This window comes from Cetorhinus maximus, unplaced genomic scaffold (assembly GCF_964194155.1).
Source record: "Cetorhinus maximus unplaced genomic scaffold, sCetMax3.hap1.1 HAP1_SCAFFOLD_939, whole genome shotgun sequence".
Lineage (NCBI taxonomy): Eukaryota > Metazoa > Chordata > Chondrichthyes > Lamniformes > Cetorhinidae > Cetorhinus > Cetorhinus maximus.
In genome coordinates this window covers 66,739-86,922 of record NW_027596881.1, presented here as the reverse complement: position 1 = coordinate 86,922, position 20,184 = coordinate 66,739, and the positions used below count along the sequence as shown (strand labels likewise).

Sequence of the window (20,184 nt, the reverse complement as noted above, 5' to 3'; positions counted from 1 at the left end):
GAAACGTTCTCTGTTTTTCTCTCCACAAATGCTGCTAGACCTGAGTTTTTCCAGCATTTCCCGCGTTTTTGTTCCCGATTTCCAGCATCTGCTGTGTTTTGCTTTCACCTTGACGATAGTTTCATGGTCACCATTACTAAGTCTAGCTTTAAATTCTGGACTTTTATTGATTGTGTTTAAATTCCACCAGCTGCCATGGCGGGATTCGAACCCATGTCCACGAGAGCAGTGACTGGGTTACTAGTCCAGTGACGTTACCAAGACGCCTCAGCCTCCCCTTGCAAGCGTGGAACAGCCATGTTAACTATTCTAGAACCATAGCTTTTACTGGGGCCTGCTCTACCCAAGCTGCAGCTCTGCCTCTACTTGCTTATCTCTGCTGGAGCACGGGGAAGGGATGTGGAGCTGCCTGCCCATGCTTACAGCTGCGCCGCCTGTGCAACAGAGAGTGTGGGGACACCGAGGGCAAATCCTTGCCTCACGCGCTAGCGAGCAAAATCGTGTTGGGAGTTTGGAAGGGCTGTGTGCAAACAGGATTTGCACGCAAATGGGCCTTCACTGTTTCAGAAGTTGTTTTAAAGTGAGTCATTGAAGTTTATTACTGCTTACTGAGGTAATTGCTGAAGTTACCAGGACTTGCGTATGTAAATGCTGTGAAGAATCCTATTCTTGTAAGTCTGTGTTCATTATCTATTGAGCACAGATGCATGAAGACTATCAGCTATATCAAAAACAGAATTACCTGGAAAAACTCAGCAGGTCTGGCAGCATCGGTGGAGAAGAAAAGAGTCGACGTTTCGGGTCCACACGACCGGTCGTGTGGACCCGAAACGTCGACTCTTTTCTCCTCCACTGATGCTGCCAGACCTGCTGAGTTTTTCCAGGTAATTCTGTTTTTGTTTTGGATTTCCAGCATCCGCAGTAGTTTTTTGTTTTTATCAGCTATATCGTTTGATTAAAAATCGAGTTGTCAAAATAGACTATAAAATTTCTTCTTCTGCTTTGACACTGTACCCTGGTGTATTGGGGATGGAATATTTTTCATGTACAGCCTCAACACAGCTGAACAGTCCTTTTATCCATAATTGTGTTTAGACAAATAAGCTAACTTGCGTTTATGAATGAGGGGGGGACAGAGAGAGAGAAGTTGGTGGCGTTTGTGTAATGGTTTGATTTTTGTTTTGCAAAGTCGCTGTGGCAGCCAGGCTGTTTATCTGAGCTTTGCTGTGTCATTAGATGCTTTTTGTGGCGGGGGAGGTGTTTACGGCACTTCATGGGTTGTATTTTGCATCCTGGAAAATACACAGGTCCGTCAACTTGCGTTTATATAGTGCCTTTAACATAGCAAAATGCCCCAGTCTGTCCTCCTTTAAAGCCGCCCTTGAAGCCTAGCTCTCTGACAAAGCTTGTAGTCACCCCTCCATTTTTAAAAATCTGCTTATGCCCCTGTAAGTGCTCTGGGATGTTTCCTTACCTTTTACAGGAGGTACTTAAATGCCAGTTGTCGCTGTACTTTTCCCAGCATTTGCCGTGTTTATTTGAAAGATTTTCATGTTCTGTGTGTGGTTCTCGGTTGCGTTAGAAATTGAGGCAAGGGAGCGAGGTGCTTTCCTGAGTGGGACTGGGGGCCGGAGAGGGCAGTGTTTGCTGGGCTGGGATACAGGACGTTGAGGGCTTGGACAAGTTACTGAGCCTGACGCACAAGCGTCGCCGGGTTTGAGCAGCAGGCATCGTCACCGGTGTTTTGACCCGTCAGTGGTGGCTGTATGGGGAAATTCTGAAAGGATCTTTAAATGAGCTCTTGTTTTCTATGAGTCGCAACACACTTTTTTTCCCTTTTTAAAAAAAACAAAGTGATGGTTTCTTGTTGTTGTTGCAGCGAAGAGAAATCTGAAGACCACGAGCAGGCTGGGCAAAGGGAGAAGCTGCTGAAAGTGAAGAAACACAAGAAAAAGGAGGAGCGAGATGACGAGAAGCACCGAGAAGCCCAGCCGGCCGAAGCTCTGGTCCCTGAGCCGGCCGACGGTAACAAAGCTGAGACAGCGGAGCAAGAGGGAGCGGTCGCGGCTACCCCTTCCACTCCAAAGCCAAGGCGCTCCCTGATCCGAGACCGGGGCCCACTGTACGATGACCCCACGCTCCCTGAGGGCTGGACGCGGAAGCTGAAACAGAGGAAGTCGGGACGATCGGCGGGAAAGTACGATGTGTACATTATCAAGTAGGTAACCCTTAAAATAGGACTTTAACTTCTTTAAAACCTACTTATCGGAGTCTCCCCTCTTGTCTCTCCCCCCCCCCACCCCAATCTTTCGGTGCTTTGTCTAGTGCAGGGTCTCGTTTGCTCTGCCTCACCGCATCTGGTGAAACCCTCATCCATGATTTTGTTCCCGCCGGACGTGACTATTCAGTGCCCTCCTAGCTGGCTTCCCCAGTTACACCCTTTCTAAATTTAAGCTCATCTACAACTATCCCAACTCGCACCTAGTCCTGTTCAACCACCACCCCTTGTGTTTGCTGACCTCCATTAGCTCCCAGTCCTCAACACGTTGACTTTTAAAATTCTCATCTTCATTTGCAAATCCCTCCATGGCCATAGCCCCTACCTATCTTTGTAACCTCCACCAGCACCTACACCCCTCCCTATCGCTCTAAACTCCTTCAGCCCCTCCAACCCTCCCTATCTCTAATCTCCACAAGCCCTGACAACCCTCCCTATCTCTCTACACTTCTCCAGCCCCTGCAACCCTTCCTACCTCTGTAACCTCCTCCAGGCCTTTCAACCCTCCCTATCTCTGTAACCTCCTCCAGCCCCTACAACCCTCCCTATCTCTGTAACCTCCTCCAGCCCCTACAACCCTCCCTATCTCTGTAACCTCCTCCAGCCCCTACAACCCTCCCTATCTCTGTAACCTCCTCCAGCCCCTACAACCCTCCCTATCTCTGTAGCCTCCTTCAGCCCCCTACAACCCTCCCTATCTCTGTAACCTCCTCCAGCCCCTACAACCCTCCCTATCTCTGTAACCTCCTCCAGCCCCTACAACCCTCCCTATCTCTGTAACCTCCTCCAGCCCCTACAACCCTCCCTATCTCTGTAACCTCCTCCAGCCCCTACAACCCTCCCTATCTCTGTAACCTCCTCCAGCCCCTACAACCCTCCCTATCTCTGTAGCCTCCTTCAGCCCCCTACAACCCTCCCTATCTCTGTAACCTCCTCCAGCCCCTACAATCCTCCCTATCTCTGTAACCTCCCCCAGCCCCTACAACCCTCCCTATCTCTGTAACCTCCTCGAGCCCCTACAACCCTCCCTATCTCTGTAACCTCCTCCAGCCCCTACAACCCTCCCTATCTCTGTAACCTCCCCCAGCCCCCCTCCTGCCCAAAATCTCTGTGCTCTTCCAATTCTGCGTTCCTGCACGTCCCCAGTTTCCATCGCTCCCCATCGGCAGCTGTGCCTTCAGCCACCTAGGTTCGAAACTCTGGAATTACCTCCCTAAATCCCTCTGTCTCTAGCTCTCCCTCCTTTAAGACACTTCTTACTACCTCATTGTCGGAGCTTTCAATCGCTTGTTCAAGTATTCCTATGTGGCTCGGTGTAAAATTATGTTTGATAATGCTCCTGTGTAGTGCTTGTGGGATGTTTGTCTATGATAAAAGCGCTTTACAAATGCAAATTGCGTGCTTGTTTGACTGCTTCCAAGCCCCTGACTCGAATGGCAATTCTCTATGCAACCCAGCACAAGTCAGTCTGCAGGGGGGCATCACTGCTAAACCTTACCTGACCTGGGTATGCTCACAGTGATCAGCAGTGGGAATTCTGGCTAGTATCCCATCTCTCACCCAGATACTCTGGCACTCACCATCGTGGCTGAGCTCAATTGACCTGACTCAGAGCATGGATCAAACCTGGTACCTTCCTGGTCTACACAGTTCCGCTGCTCACTAAACTTCTCAACTAAGCTCCCTGGAGTATTTTTCTAATTTGTCTTACTGGGGTGATATATGGAAGAACTTTATAAAAGACCGGTAGTTTATCAGGCTCGGCTGTATATTTTTTAAAAAAGCAAACCAAACACTGGGCTTTATTTCTCAAGGGATAGAATTAAAAAGTAGGAAAGTTATACTGAACCTGTACTGAATCTCTGTTAGACCTCACTACATGCAGTTCAGGTCGCCATATTATCAAAAGGACATCAAGACACTGAAGAGGGTGGGGAGATTGACAAGGGTGATCCAAGAAATGCATGGGTATCCATCTCAGGAAAGCATTGACAGGCTTCAATGCTCTTTTCTCTTGAAAAGAGGTGGCTGAGGAAGGTGACCCTAATCAAAATGATGAAAGGTTTTGATCGAGTGGAGACAGAGAGAATGTTTCATTTTGTGGGGAAGAGCGGAACTAGAGGCCGTCAATATGAGACAGTCCCCAAGAAATCCAACCGGGGGATTCAGGAGAAACTTCTTTACCCAGAGAGCGGTGAGAATGTGGAACTCACTCCTACAGTGAGTGTTTAAGGGGAAACTGGACAAGCAGATAAGGGAGAGTGGAGTAGTGGGTTATGATGGTAGATTTAGATGAATAAAGATGGGAGGAGGCTCAACACCAGCATGGATTGGTTGGGCCAAATGGCTTGTTTCTGTGTCCTATATCCTATAGAATCCTATGTATGAGTGTGGTAAAGTATGAAAATGAAAGAGGAATAAAAATAGAAAATGCTGTAGGCACCTGTAGAGAGTGAAAGGGTGTTAGCATTTCGGCTTGATCATAGTAAAGGAAAGGGATTTCATTTGCTCCTTCTCTTTCTCTTTCCACCACCCATCCACGCTCTAAACGAGATTTGGTCGGCGAGCTGATAACTGAGGCTCTTCCCGTTTGGCTCCAGCCAGCCTTGCAAGCAGTTTCCTAGTGGGTAAGGTGATCCTGGGCTGGGGAGGCGGTGGGAAGCCTTCTAGCCATGGAAGGCTTCATGGTTTCAGGTGGTTAAACTCCAGCAATACTTGGGGATCCAAAAGCATTAGTTCACCCCAGCCCCTGTCTGTAGGTAAATTGAGTCTGTCTCCAGCAGAGGAAGAGTTGCGCACTGCTCGTTGGGCAAGCAGAAACTCTATCCTGTGCAACTAGCTTAGAGATTCGTAAGTCTGGTCCCACTCGTGTCTGCGAATTGGCAGACCAGAAAGCAAAGCTAGGGTCTGTCGTTGGGAGTGGAGGGAAGGTGACGAGCGGCAGTTTGCAACTTTAAAGTGCATTTATCGGGCACATAAGCCACTTCTCCGTTTTTTACTCTGCCTTTTTCTTTCCGTCCTTTAGCCCACAAGGAAAGGCGTTCCGTTCCAAAGTGGAGCTCCTGGCACACTTCGAGAAGGTTGGCGATACCACCCTCGACCCCAGTGACTTTGACTTCACGGTCACAGGCCGAGGGAGCCCCTCAAGGAGAGAGAAAAAACCGCCCAAAAAGCCAAAGAGCCCCAAGTCGGCTGGCACAGGAAGAGGGCGGGGCAGGCCTAAAGGCAGCGGCAAGGACAAGAGGGTGCAGAAAGGCGGCCCGTCGAAAAGATTGTCGGACAAAAGCGCGGCAAAGCTCCTGGTTAAAATGCCTTTCTCGGCTCCCCTGCTGCAGAAAGCCGAAGGAGCCACGTCTTCCACGGAGCAGCTTCCAAAGGTGCGGAAAGGCGGCCCTGGCAGGAAGAGGAAGTCTGACGTCGAGCCCAAGGCTGTCCCGAAGAAGAGGGGCAGAAAGCCGGGCGGGGCCACCGTGGTGCCAGCCGTGAAGAAGAAAATCATCAAGGAGTCTTCCATCAAGCCTGAAGAAGTGACTGTTTTGCCAATCAAAAAGAGAAACCTGGGGGAGGAGAGTTCACCCCTGAAAAAGAGAAAAAGTACACGCATCTTCGAGGAGGACACCAGCATACCAGTGGTGGGAAGCTCGGTAGTGAAGGAAAGCACCCAACCCGAACAGTCAGTGGTGGATGCTGGCGAGAAAAGTGGGAAAGGACAGAAAAGCATTAAAAGTGTGATTCACAAGGCAAGAGAGGGGAGCCCAAAGGGCCGGAGCGTCAAGAAGGAGCCCCCTCACCCTGCTGACCCCAAGGAGCCGGAGCTGAAGGAGGTGACTGCTCAAGAGGCGGAGAGCTCCAAGGACAGGAGGAGCCCCTCAGAACCCAAAGACTTGAGCACCAGAGCGTGCGCGGAGGAGAAGCCTCCGCGAAGCAGACCCGAGGCTGACCTGTTTCCAAAGGAGCCCTCAAAGACTGAGCTTGCAGAGAAGGGCAAACTGAGAGGCGAGGGTGATCAGAGGGGCGTCATCTCGACCGTGCCGAGGCCGAGCAGAGAAGAGTCGGCAGATACTCGGGCGACCGTTTCAGAGAGAGTTAGCTGACTTTGATAGGAAGAAGGAAAAAAAAAATGAACGAGGCAGCTGTTGTGTCTTTTTCTCCTTGTGAGTAGGGCTCTAACGAAGGCTTTCCAGAGCAGTGATGCTGAACCTCGAAGCTTATCTGGGGCAAGAGTTAATTTCTAATTTCTTCCTTGAAGTGTTTGCATCTGTTAGGTGGTCAAATGTTCAGTCTGTCTTTGTGTTTTGTTCGGCCCTCGAAAAGATAGCGAACGAGAGGTTGCCCCTTCCCCACCATCCTCCTCCTTCCCTCCTCCCATTCAGAATAATAAAAAAAAAAGGAAAAAGCTCACTGTGCCTTCTGTGATCTGGTCACAGAGTCCACCTTCAGTCAGTAGGATGTTAGTGACACCTGCCCACCGGCCCCCCCCACCCGCAACCCAAGTTGCTAAGGTCTTAGATCAATGCACCTCTGAACTCCTCAGCCCAATTTGAGTTTGATGTTGGACCCACAGAGTCCGTACTGTGGGGGTGGGGAGAAAGTAGGTGCACTGATGCTGTTGTGCCCTTTAAATGCCTGTCGCCGGCTTGTCATGCTGTCGTCCTTGCTAGCTGTGCGACTGACATCTGGAGGCAGGAGACCAATAATGCACCAACCTTTTTTTTTAAAGTTACACCGACGCGCTCGTTGGATTTGAGACACCTTGGACCCTTTTCTGCGGTGCCCTGATTGGAGAATCAGCCGTCCATTGTGTGCTGAGGCACTCGACAAGACATGTCGCTCGTCCCCAGTCACTTGAGTAGTGGATGGCCCATTTGGTGAACGGGCACGAGTGTGAGACTCATGGTCACTCATGTCCACCACCCTCAGCCGAGGGACTTTTACATGTTGTGTTGGGCCTGAGATCGAAGAGAGCACATCTTGTTAAATAAGCCCGCCTTTGACCCGGGGGTGCCCTGCACCCTCAACCGTGCTAGGAAAGGGACACTTTTCTGCACCGTAATAGATGAGGGTACAGAGCATCCCAGCTGTGGCGAAGGTGGATATTGTGCTGATGAGTACAACCTGAACTGTGTAGAGTTAAGAGAAAGACGCCACCTGGCCTGCCCACTCTACTGCCCCTGAGTGAACCGAGACAACTGCGCACCGGCTCAATTTGTGAAATTAGTGAGGATGTGCACAATGGCGCTGGACTTTTGAGGCAAAATGTACGGCATAGTGAGACATTGTTGAGCCCAGCCTGGGTTAGGGAACGACCGGCACTGAAACTACCCTGGAGTGCTCTTTGAACCCCAGAGTGAAGGTTGCCAATTCTGCTGGCTGTCGGTGCAGAACAGGGCTGTGGGTGGGGGTTGTAGGAGAGGGGAGGAGGACGAATATATATATATATATATATATATATATATATATATATATATAAAAAACAATCTCCCTCATGTGGAGAGGGACCCTGACCGTGAATAGTGTGTTCTGTCTAGAACAGGGTACATTATGTGCTCGTCAAAGGCCCAAGAGCTTCACGGGGAGTTTTGGGGAGGGGGCAACCTTTTATTTTTCGACGGTGGGGCTTTTCCCTTCGATTTTTATTTTAGTAAGACTGATGATGATGATGAGGGGGACAGAATTATGCAGCAAGCTTTCAAAACCATGGGAGCCCTTTAGATGATTATGGACTGCTCATCGATTTCCCCAGTGTTACAGATCTTGCAAAATCATGCAACCGTGTATATCTTTTTAAATCCACCCGCTCTTGGGTGACGCTCGAAGATGAACACCCTTGCGCTCTCTCTCCCGCTAAATTGTAGACTAGACCCTCTTCGTAAACCTGGCCATCCATGGGTTGCCCTGTTATTGATCATGACCCTTGTTTCTTTAAATTGTGTGCGGAACACTCTGAATAAACCCCCCCCCCCCCCCCTTCGACCCTGGTTTTAGAAATTCAGCCTTACTGCACTTCTGCCCAGTAGAAAAGTTGCTCCTTCTGGTTTGTGGGTGGTGAGAGGAGTAAATGGCGGGTTTGGGGTGGGGGGGGGGGAGGGGGGGAGTAAGGATTTAAAAAAAAAATATCCAAAAATGACCAACTTTTTTTTTATACACATATATATAGGACACGTAGATGAGTGGAGTATAGTTCCCAAGATAGTGTTCTGTCTACTTCCCACATTAGACTGTTGTTTCGATATCATGTGTCCGGGCGAGAGCAAAGCCTGTGCTTCCGCTGTACTACGTTAAGGGTTGCAAACACTTGAAACACTTTCTGTATCCTGGCGTTGATACAACCAATCTGGTTTCCACATCCCGTCTTTCCGCTGAGCTGGCTATGAACTGTCTGCTAGCCTTGAATCTTATTCTTCCCGCTTGCACTGTCAACTAGAGGATTTTACTGTACTGTAAGCTGTCCTTTATATCGTAATATTATTTCTATCTTAATAGTTTTGATTGTGTGTTTTTTTTTAAAAAAAAACAAAGTATGATCTGGTCAGGCTGCCTGAAATCTGCTGATGCCCTACGTTTCCAAACATTTGACTGACTTTTTTTCAAAATGGCACCGGCAGCTCGAGCTGATTGAAGAGTTTAAAAAAAAATGAAGGCTGAGGTCCAGTTGTTCTTTTAGGGATAACGCTGGGCTGCTGCTGCTGCTGACGAGGGAGCCAGGGTGGTGGGGTAAGGACTGAGTTTTACCCAGCCTCAGTAGCGGGCTTTGGAATCTCCGGTTTCACCGAATGTTTTGTTAAAATAAAATTTAAAAAATTGTTCCCTTTCTGGGTTTTTTTTTTTGCCCCTCCTCCCCCCCCCCCCCCCCCCCCCCCCCCTTTTCGGTTTTTCATCTCCGACGGTGTGGGGAGGTGGGTTGGACCCGATGGGGTGTTGACCGGTTCAGTCCTGTCATCTAGCCACAGAGTTATCACTATGGACAGGTGTCTGCGGTTTAGAGCATTCTGTCAGAAGTGGAAATGGTTGACAAGGGTGCTGCAAAAGGAGACTGCAGAGTTAAACAAAAAGGGAATGGCAGATACCTGATACTTTGAAAGAATGGCACACGCACGATTGTGTATGTTGCATGTTCTCCCAGCCATCGCCTCATAACAATCTTGGTCAGAAATCCTGTACCTTCGTAAATGCTGACCAGGTTATTGATGAAACACCGTAGAAAGGCCATTGACCAGGTCATGAGTTTTACTGTGGAGGCTCTTCCCTTCCTCCCCTCATCTCCCCCCCACCTTGCCCCTTGACCACCGCCCACCCCCTACCCAGCTAGTGCATTACAGTAGAACTGCTGAATGCGCAACCAAGCACCCACCCACACCGCGTCCCCCCCGCCTCCCCACCCAGAGTGCGAAGAGATAGATGTAATAGATGTTATTGACAGCAGGCAGCTTCTTAGTGTCAGAGCATCAAATGCTGTAACATGGAGCCAAGGCAACTTATCTTGGATTAACCTGGATGGCAGTGTTGACTGTGCTGTGGATTTGAATTCTACTTTTCAGGAAGGAGCAGCCTGTTTTAAGTGTGTTGTTTGTGCAGTGCTCCTCTTGAGGCTCGTGTACAACCCCGTGTATGCCGATGTCCTCTGTGCTAAGGAGGTAGCAACCTGTGTTTTGAGGTCGGGACAGTCAAATTGCAAGGCATACTCAGGCTTGTGCATTTTCCAAATTTCCCATCAGTAGCGCATGAGTGTCGAGGAAGCCACTGGTTTAAATCCTGTCAAGCTGTAATTCAAATTTCAAGGCTGTGCTGGTGCACAGGGATGAGGGTTTTACTTGGCTGTGTAAACTAGACTGCAGGATCCTACAGCAAGGTCGAGATTTGTATCTTCCCCCGCCCCCTGCCACCAACCAACCACCCGCTCCCCCCCACCGCGCCAAAATCTTCAGATGAGGGTGGGGGAAGAACACAAGTGATATATAAATTTAAACTTTAAATTTCGCAATGGAGCATCCCAGAAGAGTTCCGAGCAACAATTTTTTTTTTAACTGCAGTGACTGTTACGTAGGCAAACACTGAAAGCATTCTGCTGCGGCAGTGTCCCACAGAACTCTCATGATACGAATGACCCGCTAATTTTCTTTTCTAAATGAGGATATTGGTCCCAGGCCACTGCGGAGAACTCCCACCCCACTCCTTCCAAATATTGCCATTGAAACTTTGACAGCAACCTAAACAGGCAGACAGGGACCTGGTTTAATGTGTGACCTGAATTTCTCCTCCCCCACACCACCCCCCCCCACCCTTTACATTCAAGGTACAGTTAAGCACTTGTGTTTAAGTTTTTTTTAGCGCCTTTAAAATGCACTAAATTGCACCTTTTTAAAGTTAGTATTTATATTTATTGAAAATGTGAGCGTGCATGTAACTCCGTTATGGTTTCATTAGCTATTTAGTGGGTCTCAGTAACAAAACTGATGTTTCTCCACTAAGCAGTGGCCACGGGCATTGTTTCTCAACGAGAAAACCCTCCAAACTGCTCCCGAATATGGATTTGCTTTCTGAGCGGGGGGGCGGGTGGGGGGCAGCTTTCCGTCACGCTCAGGACAAAGCAGTGCGTCCGTGCTGTCTTTGCTGCAAAACCTAGATGGCTTTTCTTCACGTGTAAAATTCTACAGCTTTGAGCGTGCACTCTGCCAATGTCTGTGAGCAGTTTCCCTTTTGTTTCTTGAGTGGCCCCCCCCTCTCTCTCTCTCTCTCTCTCTCTCTCTCTCTCTCTCTCTCTCTCTCTCTCTCTCTCTCTTCCCCCCCCCCCCCCCCAAACCACTCTGTTTCCCACCTTTGAAAACTCTATAGCCAGTGGCTCTCCTAGGCACCTGCACCACAATCTACATGGGCCTAGTGCAATCTTGGTTTTCAGCTGCCTCTGCAGTAAGTCCCAGTCGGGCAGGGTGGGATCTGGGAGCAACTGGCCTGTAGATTTGCCCAGCTTAATTACATTCAACTTCCTCTACTTTATCATTATTTCGCAGGTCACTAACTGCAGTTACCAGTAAAGTTTGGAATCCTTGGACTAAGGCTTTTAATGCCAGAGAAGAGCGCTCTGCCAGAATTAACAGTGAATCGTTAGCAAGGGCGCAAAGGATGAAAGAGAGGGAGAGAATTCAACTGATTATCCAAGAAAAAAGGAGCTTAGGAATTTCTGAAATTTAAAGAAGAGATGGTGTTTTTTTTTAACTACCCTGTGTGCTCATTGACACGAGTAGGTGGACCAGCAGTGACTTACACACTACAGACGTCTCAATTTGCATGCACATCTTGGGGACTGAAGCAACATGGTGCCTTGACGTAGGTGACAAAATAAGACCAACTTTTTGTCAACCCCTGTAATGTGTATTGAAAATTTCCTTCTGCCATTCAGTTTGATCATTAACAGTAAATTTCTTGTAAAGAATCAACCCAAATTTATTTTGCAAGATTGCCACCTTGCCACTTCTGGTATTTATTGATGCCAGTAGGCTGTGGGGGAGAGAGGAGGAAATCGCACTTAAGCCAACACCCTGTTTGTGTGATTCCCACAGACTGCTCCCACTCCCTGTGACAGATCTGTAACCGTCAGTATCCTGCACCCTAATGTTGTACAGCTTGATGTCCCACTCCCAGTGACAGACCTGTTATCATCAGTACCCTGCACCCTAATGTTGTACAGCTCGGTGTTCTCCCACCACCAATGACTGACCTGTAACCGTCAGTATTCTGCTCCCTGACGTTGTACAGCTCAGTGTTCTCCCACCCTACAGTGACAGACCTTTAACTGTCAGTATCCTGCCCCCTAATGGCGTACAGCTCGATGTCCTCCCACTTCCAGTGACAGACCTGTAACCGTCAGTATCCTGCACCCTAATGTACAGCTCGATGTCCTCCCACTGCCAGTGACAGACCTGTAACCGTCAGTATCCTGCCCCCTAATGTACAGCTCGATGTCCTCCCAGTGACAGACCTGTAACCGTCAGTATCCCGCCCCCTAATGTACAGCTCGATGTCCTCCCACTCCCAGTGACAGACCTGTAACCGTCAGTATCCTGCATCCTAATGTACAGCTCGATGTCCTCCCACTCCCAGTGACAGACCTGTAACCGTCAGTATCCTGCCCCCTAATGTACAGCTCGATGTCCTCTCACCAGCAATGACAGACCTGTAACCGTCAGTATCCTGCATCCTAAAGTACAGCTCGATGTCCTCCCACTGCCAGTGACAGACCTGTAACCGTCAGTATCCTGCACCCTAATGTTGTACAGCTCCATGTCCTCTCACTCCCAGTGACAGACCTGTAACATCCGTGTCTTGCACCCTGATGTTGCATAGCACAGAGTTCCCTCGTGTTGGGACTGACGCGATCAGATCATGTCACTGATCCAATTCAAGAAGTGCAAACTCGAGCATTTTGGATATATCAGTTCTTCTACAGGCCAGTAAACAAAGGATAGCGCACCTCTCTTTCTTATGGGTCACTTATCGTGAACTTGTATGTTTTAAGTCAGAAGTGAAAGCTGAGTCAGAAGGTGTGATGCTTCAGTAGGCCTGGTTTTATTCATGTTGTAATTATAGGTGGGATGATGCTAAGGTGAGGGAAGCTGCGCTTGTCAAGGTTAGCGTGCAATTCCAAAAGACCCGAGGCAACCTTTGGGAATGGGCACTTTTTGTTCTGGTTCAGATGCTGAAGTTGGGGTTATAAATCCCTGTTCATTGTTCATCCAGGGCTGCCACAGCCTTGACCAGACTTCAAGCACAGGAAGAGAGGAAAGCAGATGCTGACCGGGATGTACTGGCTCTCTGTCCCTTTCTAACTCTTTCGAACAATGGGGCAATTCATATGCATCTGCCGCTTTAATTTGGATATTGTACCACAGCCAGACAGTGGTTTCACACAGGCTTTTATCTGTCCGTCGTTTTATTTTACTCGAACAGCTCCGAGCAATTCCACTGTAAAAGCTTGCGTTCTGCCTGAGAGACTACTTCAAACTGCCTTGTGACATCTAGAGTAGTAATTACTCAATGGTTGTTCGCCCCTAACGCGCTCTGCAGTCTGCTGCATGCTGGCGTTTGATTTTATTTTCATCGCTATTGTGCGACTGCCATTTTGCAGAGGTAGGGGCTTGCACAGGCAATTTAATCAACGCAGAAGGCCAAAGCCTGTCTTTTGTTTTTTTTTAAATGACCTCCGGCCAGTATTACTTGTCACAGTTTTACTTTGTGCCTGCTTTGAAACCTCTGTCACAAATTTGTGTTTGAGGGTGGGGCAGGCCTGCTATTTTCATGAGGAAAGTGGCACCGTGGCTATTTCCGACACTTGGTGACATCGTTTCTTGATGAGCAACGCTCTTGATCTTGGCGAAAACTTTACGAAAACTGCCCTTGCTCTTTGCCCCATTTCTTGAGTGATCTAAATTTTAATGCCCTTTTTGCTTTCCTATCACCCTCACCTCACCCCCCCCCCAAATACACATACACACACACTTTTGAAATGCAGGCGGTGGGAGTACGAGTGTGCGCACCAGTTTTGTGTTAGTTCCCAGGCACTGTCTCGGAATGCTGATGTTTGCATCCTTGCCATCGTTTATCATTTTGATTTGATTTTTTAACATGCAGGTCACTGGAATAGAAGGGGTAATGTGTTTGGGGTGGCAGGCGTGCTGTGGAAGAGAAGCCCCTGGGGTACGTGATGCAGTTCAGACCTAATCCATCCATCCACTTCTGCGCACTCTACTGTGCTTCAGCTGCGAGGGGCCAAGCTGACCTGTTAAAACTTTGCAAGTTTGCTGATTCAGAGTGAAGTCTCCCCATTTTGGCAGGGCCAAGTAGAGAACTTCTGTGCGTGTGAGTGTGCTTTGCACCAATTCCCCACTGTTAATCCTAAGCGTTAAGCGGTATCTGTATACCCATCAACAAAAGACACTGGTTGGGGTGGTGAGTGCGAATGAGCACGTATTCCCCTCGAAGCATCAGTAGAAATCCGGGACAAAAACAGAAAATGCTGGAAAAACTCAGCAGGTCTAACAGCATCTGTGGAGAGAAGAGGAGTCAGACGGATTCAAAACGTTAACTTTTTTTTTTCTCTCTCCACAGATGCTGTTAGACCTGCTGAGTGTTTCCAGCATTTTCTGTTTTTATTTCAGATTTCCAGCACCCGCTCCGGTTTGCTTTTATCTTAGTAGAAACCTAGGCTTGGATTCCAAGTCAACTTGGCTCAGTGTAAATCTGTAGCCTGGACGAGGTGGGGGTAACTCTCATGCTCGTTCGGCGTGGATCTCTGGTTAGTTCTGGCAATCACGTGAAGCGGGTTAATGGGGCGACAACCGGCACCTCTTGTCCACACATCACAGGAACAGAGCCTGCAGGCTGCTGCCAACTGAGGGGGGAGGGTGGAGCTGCACGCCTGATGGTTGCACCCAATATGTGTCCCAAGAGTAGGAATTTTAAGTCGTGACCAAAAGCAAAACATTGCGGATGCTGGAGATCTGAAATAAAAAGTGTTGGAAAAACTCAGCCGGTCAGGCAGCATCTGAGGAGAAAGAAATACAGCCAACGTGTCAAGCCCAATAGGATTCCTCTTCGGAACTGGCTCAGAACGAGGTCAGAAGAAGAGTCCTATTGGACTTGAAGCGTCAGCTCCGCAGGCGCTGCTGGACTGGCTGTTTTATTCTAGCACTTCCTGTTTTTATTTCAAATTGTGAAACTCGGTAACAGGGAGACAAACGAGCACCGCAGATGGGTTCACAGACACCGTGATAAACTATTGGGAATGTGTAACCCAGCAGCCAGAACGCTTTTGCACCTTGGAGGAACGCTGCAGATAAATTCCCCAGCCCCCCCCCCCAGCCTTTTAAACAGTGCCCAAGGCCATCCTTAGTGAGGCCCCCCGTTCATTGCCAGAGGATTTTGCTTGTAATGTGCATTCGCTCTCCGCCTACTGGAAATTTGCCAAGCTCTTAACAGTGGCAGAAAATTTATATTTAAAAAAAAAAGACAGCTATTTGGACTTGGAGCATCCATTGCCATGGGTGACTTGGCTTCACTGGGCCGTGAGAGTTGAAAATACACCGCAAGTTGGATTTCTACTGACTTCCCTGCCTCAGACAGTTGAAAACATTTTTTTTTCCCTACTAATTGCCCTTCTCAATAATATTAGGAATAAGACCTGACAGTCGTACACTTGCTCCCTGTGCCCAGATAGCCTCTGTTTCTGCATCCGACTGCCAGTGTCATCTGAGTTCCAGAAGCAGCTGCGTGTTGTGCGTGCGCGCGTGTGTGTGTGCTCGTGCATGCGTGTGTGCGTGTACGCTTTTTAATTGTTAGAAAATTTACACTCGTCTGTCCAGGCAGGGTATGGCAGTGTGCGCGCTATGGACGTGATGCTGTCCTCACGATTGGTCAGTGCCAGTTTAGGAAGGCCCCGTGCATTTGCTTTTAGCGCTTACGACGTAGCAAAAAGGTCCCAACGCGCAAGCAACTTGCGTTGGAAGCCGGACTTCTAATTGAAGGCACCGGCTTCAAATGAGAACGTTTTCAGCAGGATTTTTTTTTTTAAATCAGTTGCTTAATGTGGAAAGGGGGAAAGGGTGCCAGATCGTACGGCAACCATTGCGTCCAGGTGTCCAGTTACACTCCAGACCTTTAGGAAGGAGGGAAGGGGAGACAGGTTTTATCCCAGAGCCCTGAGATAACCTCTCCCCTTCTCTCCCCCTGGTTCTCCAGCAGCACTCACCCCCGATGAACACTAGTGGGTGAGCTTACTCTAGGCAGCGTCATCTCACCGCTCTTGACCTGTTCTCATAAACATGGCTGAGGTCAGTGACTTTCTCCCGTCAGTTGAAGCCAGCAATGTCTCTCTCCAGTAACTTGGCGCAGCGTCACTTTCACCCACCGCCCTACCCTACCCCATCTACCTTTCCCTCCTCCCTGTTCTTTACAAAGCTGCATTCCTGCTCTGTTTTTGTATAACCCGTGCGGAAAGCCTTTCACTGCGTTGCAGTGGCTTTTTGTTAACAGCCCTTTCCCAACAGTTGGACAAACATCTGCAAAGTACCCAACAGTGGTAAGAATTCGCCAGAAACCTTTTCTAGTCTGCACTCCTAACACGTTGTTCTTGTGTGTGTTGTCAGTGACGAGATTCTTCCTGTAAACCAATAGCCAATAACACACCTAGGTTTAACCCGTGGGTCTTTTATTCTGTAGAATAATGCTTTTGTTTTTGCACGAAAATAGAGAAAACAAGTTTATATTTTTTTTAAGAAAAAGTTTTAAAAAAATCATAATTGTAAAACTGTTTTGCTTGTGACTCCACCGAAATGTTTCAGTAAACAAAAATATAAATTATATATATATTATATATAATTGTTGCTTTTACATTGTTCACACTTACCATCACCTAGGTAACTCAGTTGGTGTGCTGGTGGTTTCTTTTTAGTTAAGACAAAGTAAATTAAATCAGCGTCCCAGTGCTTCTGCCGTCAACACTTGGTAGCAAATCGAGATTTGTGACTTTAATCCCTGCTTCTCCGTTCCCACAAACCTGTCTTTTTTAAATAAATAAATAAATGGCGGAGGGGGGGTGGGGGGCGAACTGGAGGAATGTGCGACGCTCACAAACAGAAGTGGGTGGGGGGGGTATGGGGTGGGGGGGTATGGGGTCGGGGGGTGTGGGGTCGGGTGGGCGGGGGGGGGCGGGGTGCCGAGAAAGAACTTGCATGTCATAACTTGGGTGCAAATACGGCAGCCGCACAGTTTGGCAAAGCGTTTCCATATTTCAGTGACCGTGGCCAATTCCTAGCCGTTAATGTGTGTGTCGATTATTATTTTTTTTAATTTTAAATAGATAATCTGTTTGTCCGGTAAGGATTGACCGGTTGGGGGACCACCTGGTTTATATTTTTTACATTTTAGTAATATATAGAATATATAAAGCTTCCTATAGAATATAAACATATAGTTTCCTATAGAATATATATGTATAGTTACTTAATAGATTATAGCTCAGTGCTTCCTTTTTCTCTTGTACTTGTCCGACTAACGTGACTATAAAACCCGGGCCTGTAGTTTGTGTGGTCGGCTCGAGCATCCTTAAAGCCCACCCTCCTTTTAATTACACTACAGTGCTGGAGGATTTGTCGTGCTAACTGTGTGGAGTTCCTGTTTATTTAGCAGGGTAAGGACTGCTGCGTGTAATTATGGAATCCCTGTTTGTTTGGTGGGGTAAAAGCTCTCCTGCTCACTGTGTGTAACCATGTTGAATTCTTGCTCAGCAGGGTAAGGATTTACTCGTCCGTGATTATGTAGTTTCTGTTTATTGCGAGGAGTGAAGCCCAATCGCTGTGTAACGGTATTGGAGTTTTTGTTTGCCTCAGCAGGGCAAGGATTGCTCACTGTGTAACTGTGGGGGTTTGCTTTATTCGGTAGGGTTAAAAGGGTTACTCACTGTGTAACGTATGGAGTTCGTGTTTGTTCAGCAGGGTAAGGGTCACTCACTGTGTAACTGTATGGGGGTCTGTTTTGTTCAGCAGGGTAAGGACTAAGATGACTCTGCAGACTGATTGGTCTTCTCTCATTTAACCTTCCAAGTGATTCTTAAATGTGGCTTCCATGACTCAGCACATATGATGAACTGATGTGGTCTCCCGTCACTGTCGAAACGCAAATAAAAACTTCCAAGTCCTCAATTTTAATCATTTGTAAGAGTTTTACTTGGCAGCAAAATGAAGTTACGTCTTTTTTTTAAATCTTGTTGACCACAGGCTGTCCGTCAAACTTCCAGCCCACGAGGTCAAAGATCACAGACCCAGTCCTAACGTGTAAACGTGTCGCTTTTAAACACCAGGGCAGAACAAAGCTGTGTCTTGTGCTCAACTCCTAGCGGCTGATGGAAGCTGACTGCAGAACTGGACTCTGGCGGAGGCTGTGGAGCTGCCCCAGGGCCTCAAAGTCCTGAGCCAAAGCTACTTGCACTGGGGGTAGCTGCAGGTAAACCTCTTTTTTTTAAAAAAAAAAGAGTGGTGAATGCGGGAATGGAAAAGGAGAGGAGTCGAAAAGGTGAGAATGCCAGACAACTGAGAATGGAGGATGACCCGGCCTGTGGCAGGGAGTTCGGTGATGCTGATGCCAGGCGTCACATCCTAGTCTCTTTCTCCCCCACCGCCCCCACTTTCTGCACCACATGCTATCTCTGAGGGAACAAACAACCTTGGGACCCCCACCCCATGTATGGGCACATCCCCAGAATTGAATACCACCTCCCGCTGCTCCTCGAGCAAGAAGCAGATGATCTCTGCTGGTACCCTCCCTATCAGCCCGCAGTTGGAACAGTTGAGACCAGGTACCCATTGGCCGCGAATAGTCCATAGTACAGCGACTTCCCCCTCCCTGCCACCTCCATCCTCCTGCGCCCCGAGCCTCCCCTCGCCCAGCTGGAAAATACATAGCCACCTGTCCCCTTGTTAGTCCTACCTGTTAAGTCGACGGTACCTTATGTGTATAATTCAAAGGCCCATAAGTGAAGATGTGCCCAATTTGCTTCTGGTGTGTTGAACGGGAGTGAAGCGGGGTGCAGATTGTTGGAAGTATTCATTGCTGTGATCTGTTGTCGTAGTCAGGTCTATTTGCATTTTCAAAGAGTGTTGGCACCACATCAATTTTGGGTGGTGGAGAGAGGTTGAACCGTGCTTGGCCGTCAGGTAAGGGACTGGGTGACTGACCAAAGCGGACTCCCGTGAACCGTGTGTGGTGGGTTGCCAACAAGAATTTTTTTTTAAAAATTGTTCTATGGGAGTCAGTTGTTAACCAGCCTGAAGGGCACCTCCTGTTCAGTGATGGTATTTGTGAAATGCCTGCCTGTTTCGGCAGTTAAAATTCATCGCGAAAACAAAACAAACCTCAATAGCTTATCCATTTGTGACAAAACAAGCTGGGTACAAGAATGGGCGCTGGGTTTTGGCAAGTGTCTCGCCCTTGGCTTGATTTGACCCCAGGGCCGCAGGAATTGTGTAGGTCACAGTCGTCACAGGCCTTCTCTCCCAATCTTTGACCCCAGCCCTGAAAAAGGCAAGTGTCTGCTGGAATGTTCCATTGTTAATACCTTAGGCGGGACTTTGCACGTTTGCTGGTGTGCTCCAATTGCTCCTCGTGCCACGTTGCACTGTTAATCGGAGACAACCTTTGTTTGAAACATGTGGTGGAAATCCCCGGCCCGGCTGTTTGTGTGTGTTCATGTGCGCGTGAGCGCATGTGACTGTACTGCAGTGATCTGAATGGAGGCTGATGGGCAGGACAGGGAGAGGGTAATTTAATGGAGTGTGATCAGCCCATGGATAACATAGTGGGCGATTTTTTTTCTCTCTTTATTCTTTCATGGGATGGGCATCACTGGCAAGGGCAGCATTCGTTGCCCATCCTTAATTGCCCTTGAACTGTATGTCTTGCTAAGGGCCATTTCAGAGGGGCAGTGAAGAGTCAAACACATGGCTGAGAGTCTGGAGTCACATGTAGGCCAGACCGGGTAATGACGGCAGATTTCCTTCCCTAAACGGCACTAGTGAACCAGATGGGTTTTTACAACAATCGATAATTTTGTGATCACCATTACTGAGACTAGATTTCAATCCCAGATTAGTTGGATTTAAATTCCACCAGCTGCCGTGGTGGGATTTGAACCCGTATCCCTAAAATAATAGGCCTGGGCCTCTGGATTACTAATCCAGTGATGTAACCACTAAGCCACTGTCTCCCCATAAATTGGCAATTCATGGGGAGTGAGGGAAGGGTGCTGGTTCCAAAAATGCAAGGTGGCCAATGGACCAGAACCCCACCCCGCTTTAAACATCGAATCACTGCTTGGTTTTGAAGTGTGTGAGCAGAGGGAATAATCATCCTGTTCCAGC

General features: G+C 48.3%; 1 protein-coding gene across 2 annotated transcripts in view; it reads left to right on the top strand.

Moving 5' to 3' along the window:
- The window catches only part of mecp2 (methyl CpG binding protein 2), a 62,571-nt gene extending 42,931 nt beyond the window's left edge, over window positions 1-19,640 (top strand). Inside the window, exons 2-4 of one of the 2 annotated variants that reach the window (XR_013574918.1) lie at window positions 1,880-2,218; window positions 5,304-6,432; window positions 18,046-19,640. Coding sequence is in view for 1 of the 2 variants with exons in the window: in XM_078536156.1 (XP_078392282.1) it covers window positions 1,880-2,218; window positions 5,304-6,372 (1,408 nt within the window). In the remaining variant the exon portion in view is untranslated. Of the gene's footprint in view, window positions 1-1,879; window positions 2,219-5,303; window positions 7,674-18,045 lie in introns of those variants that run through there. The other variant, XM_078536156.1, reaches the window with a different exon arrangement.
- The last annotated feature ends 544 nt before the right edge of the window (window positions 19,641-20,184 follow it).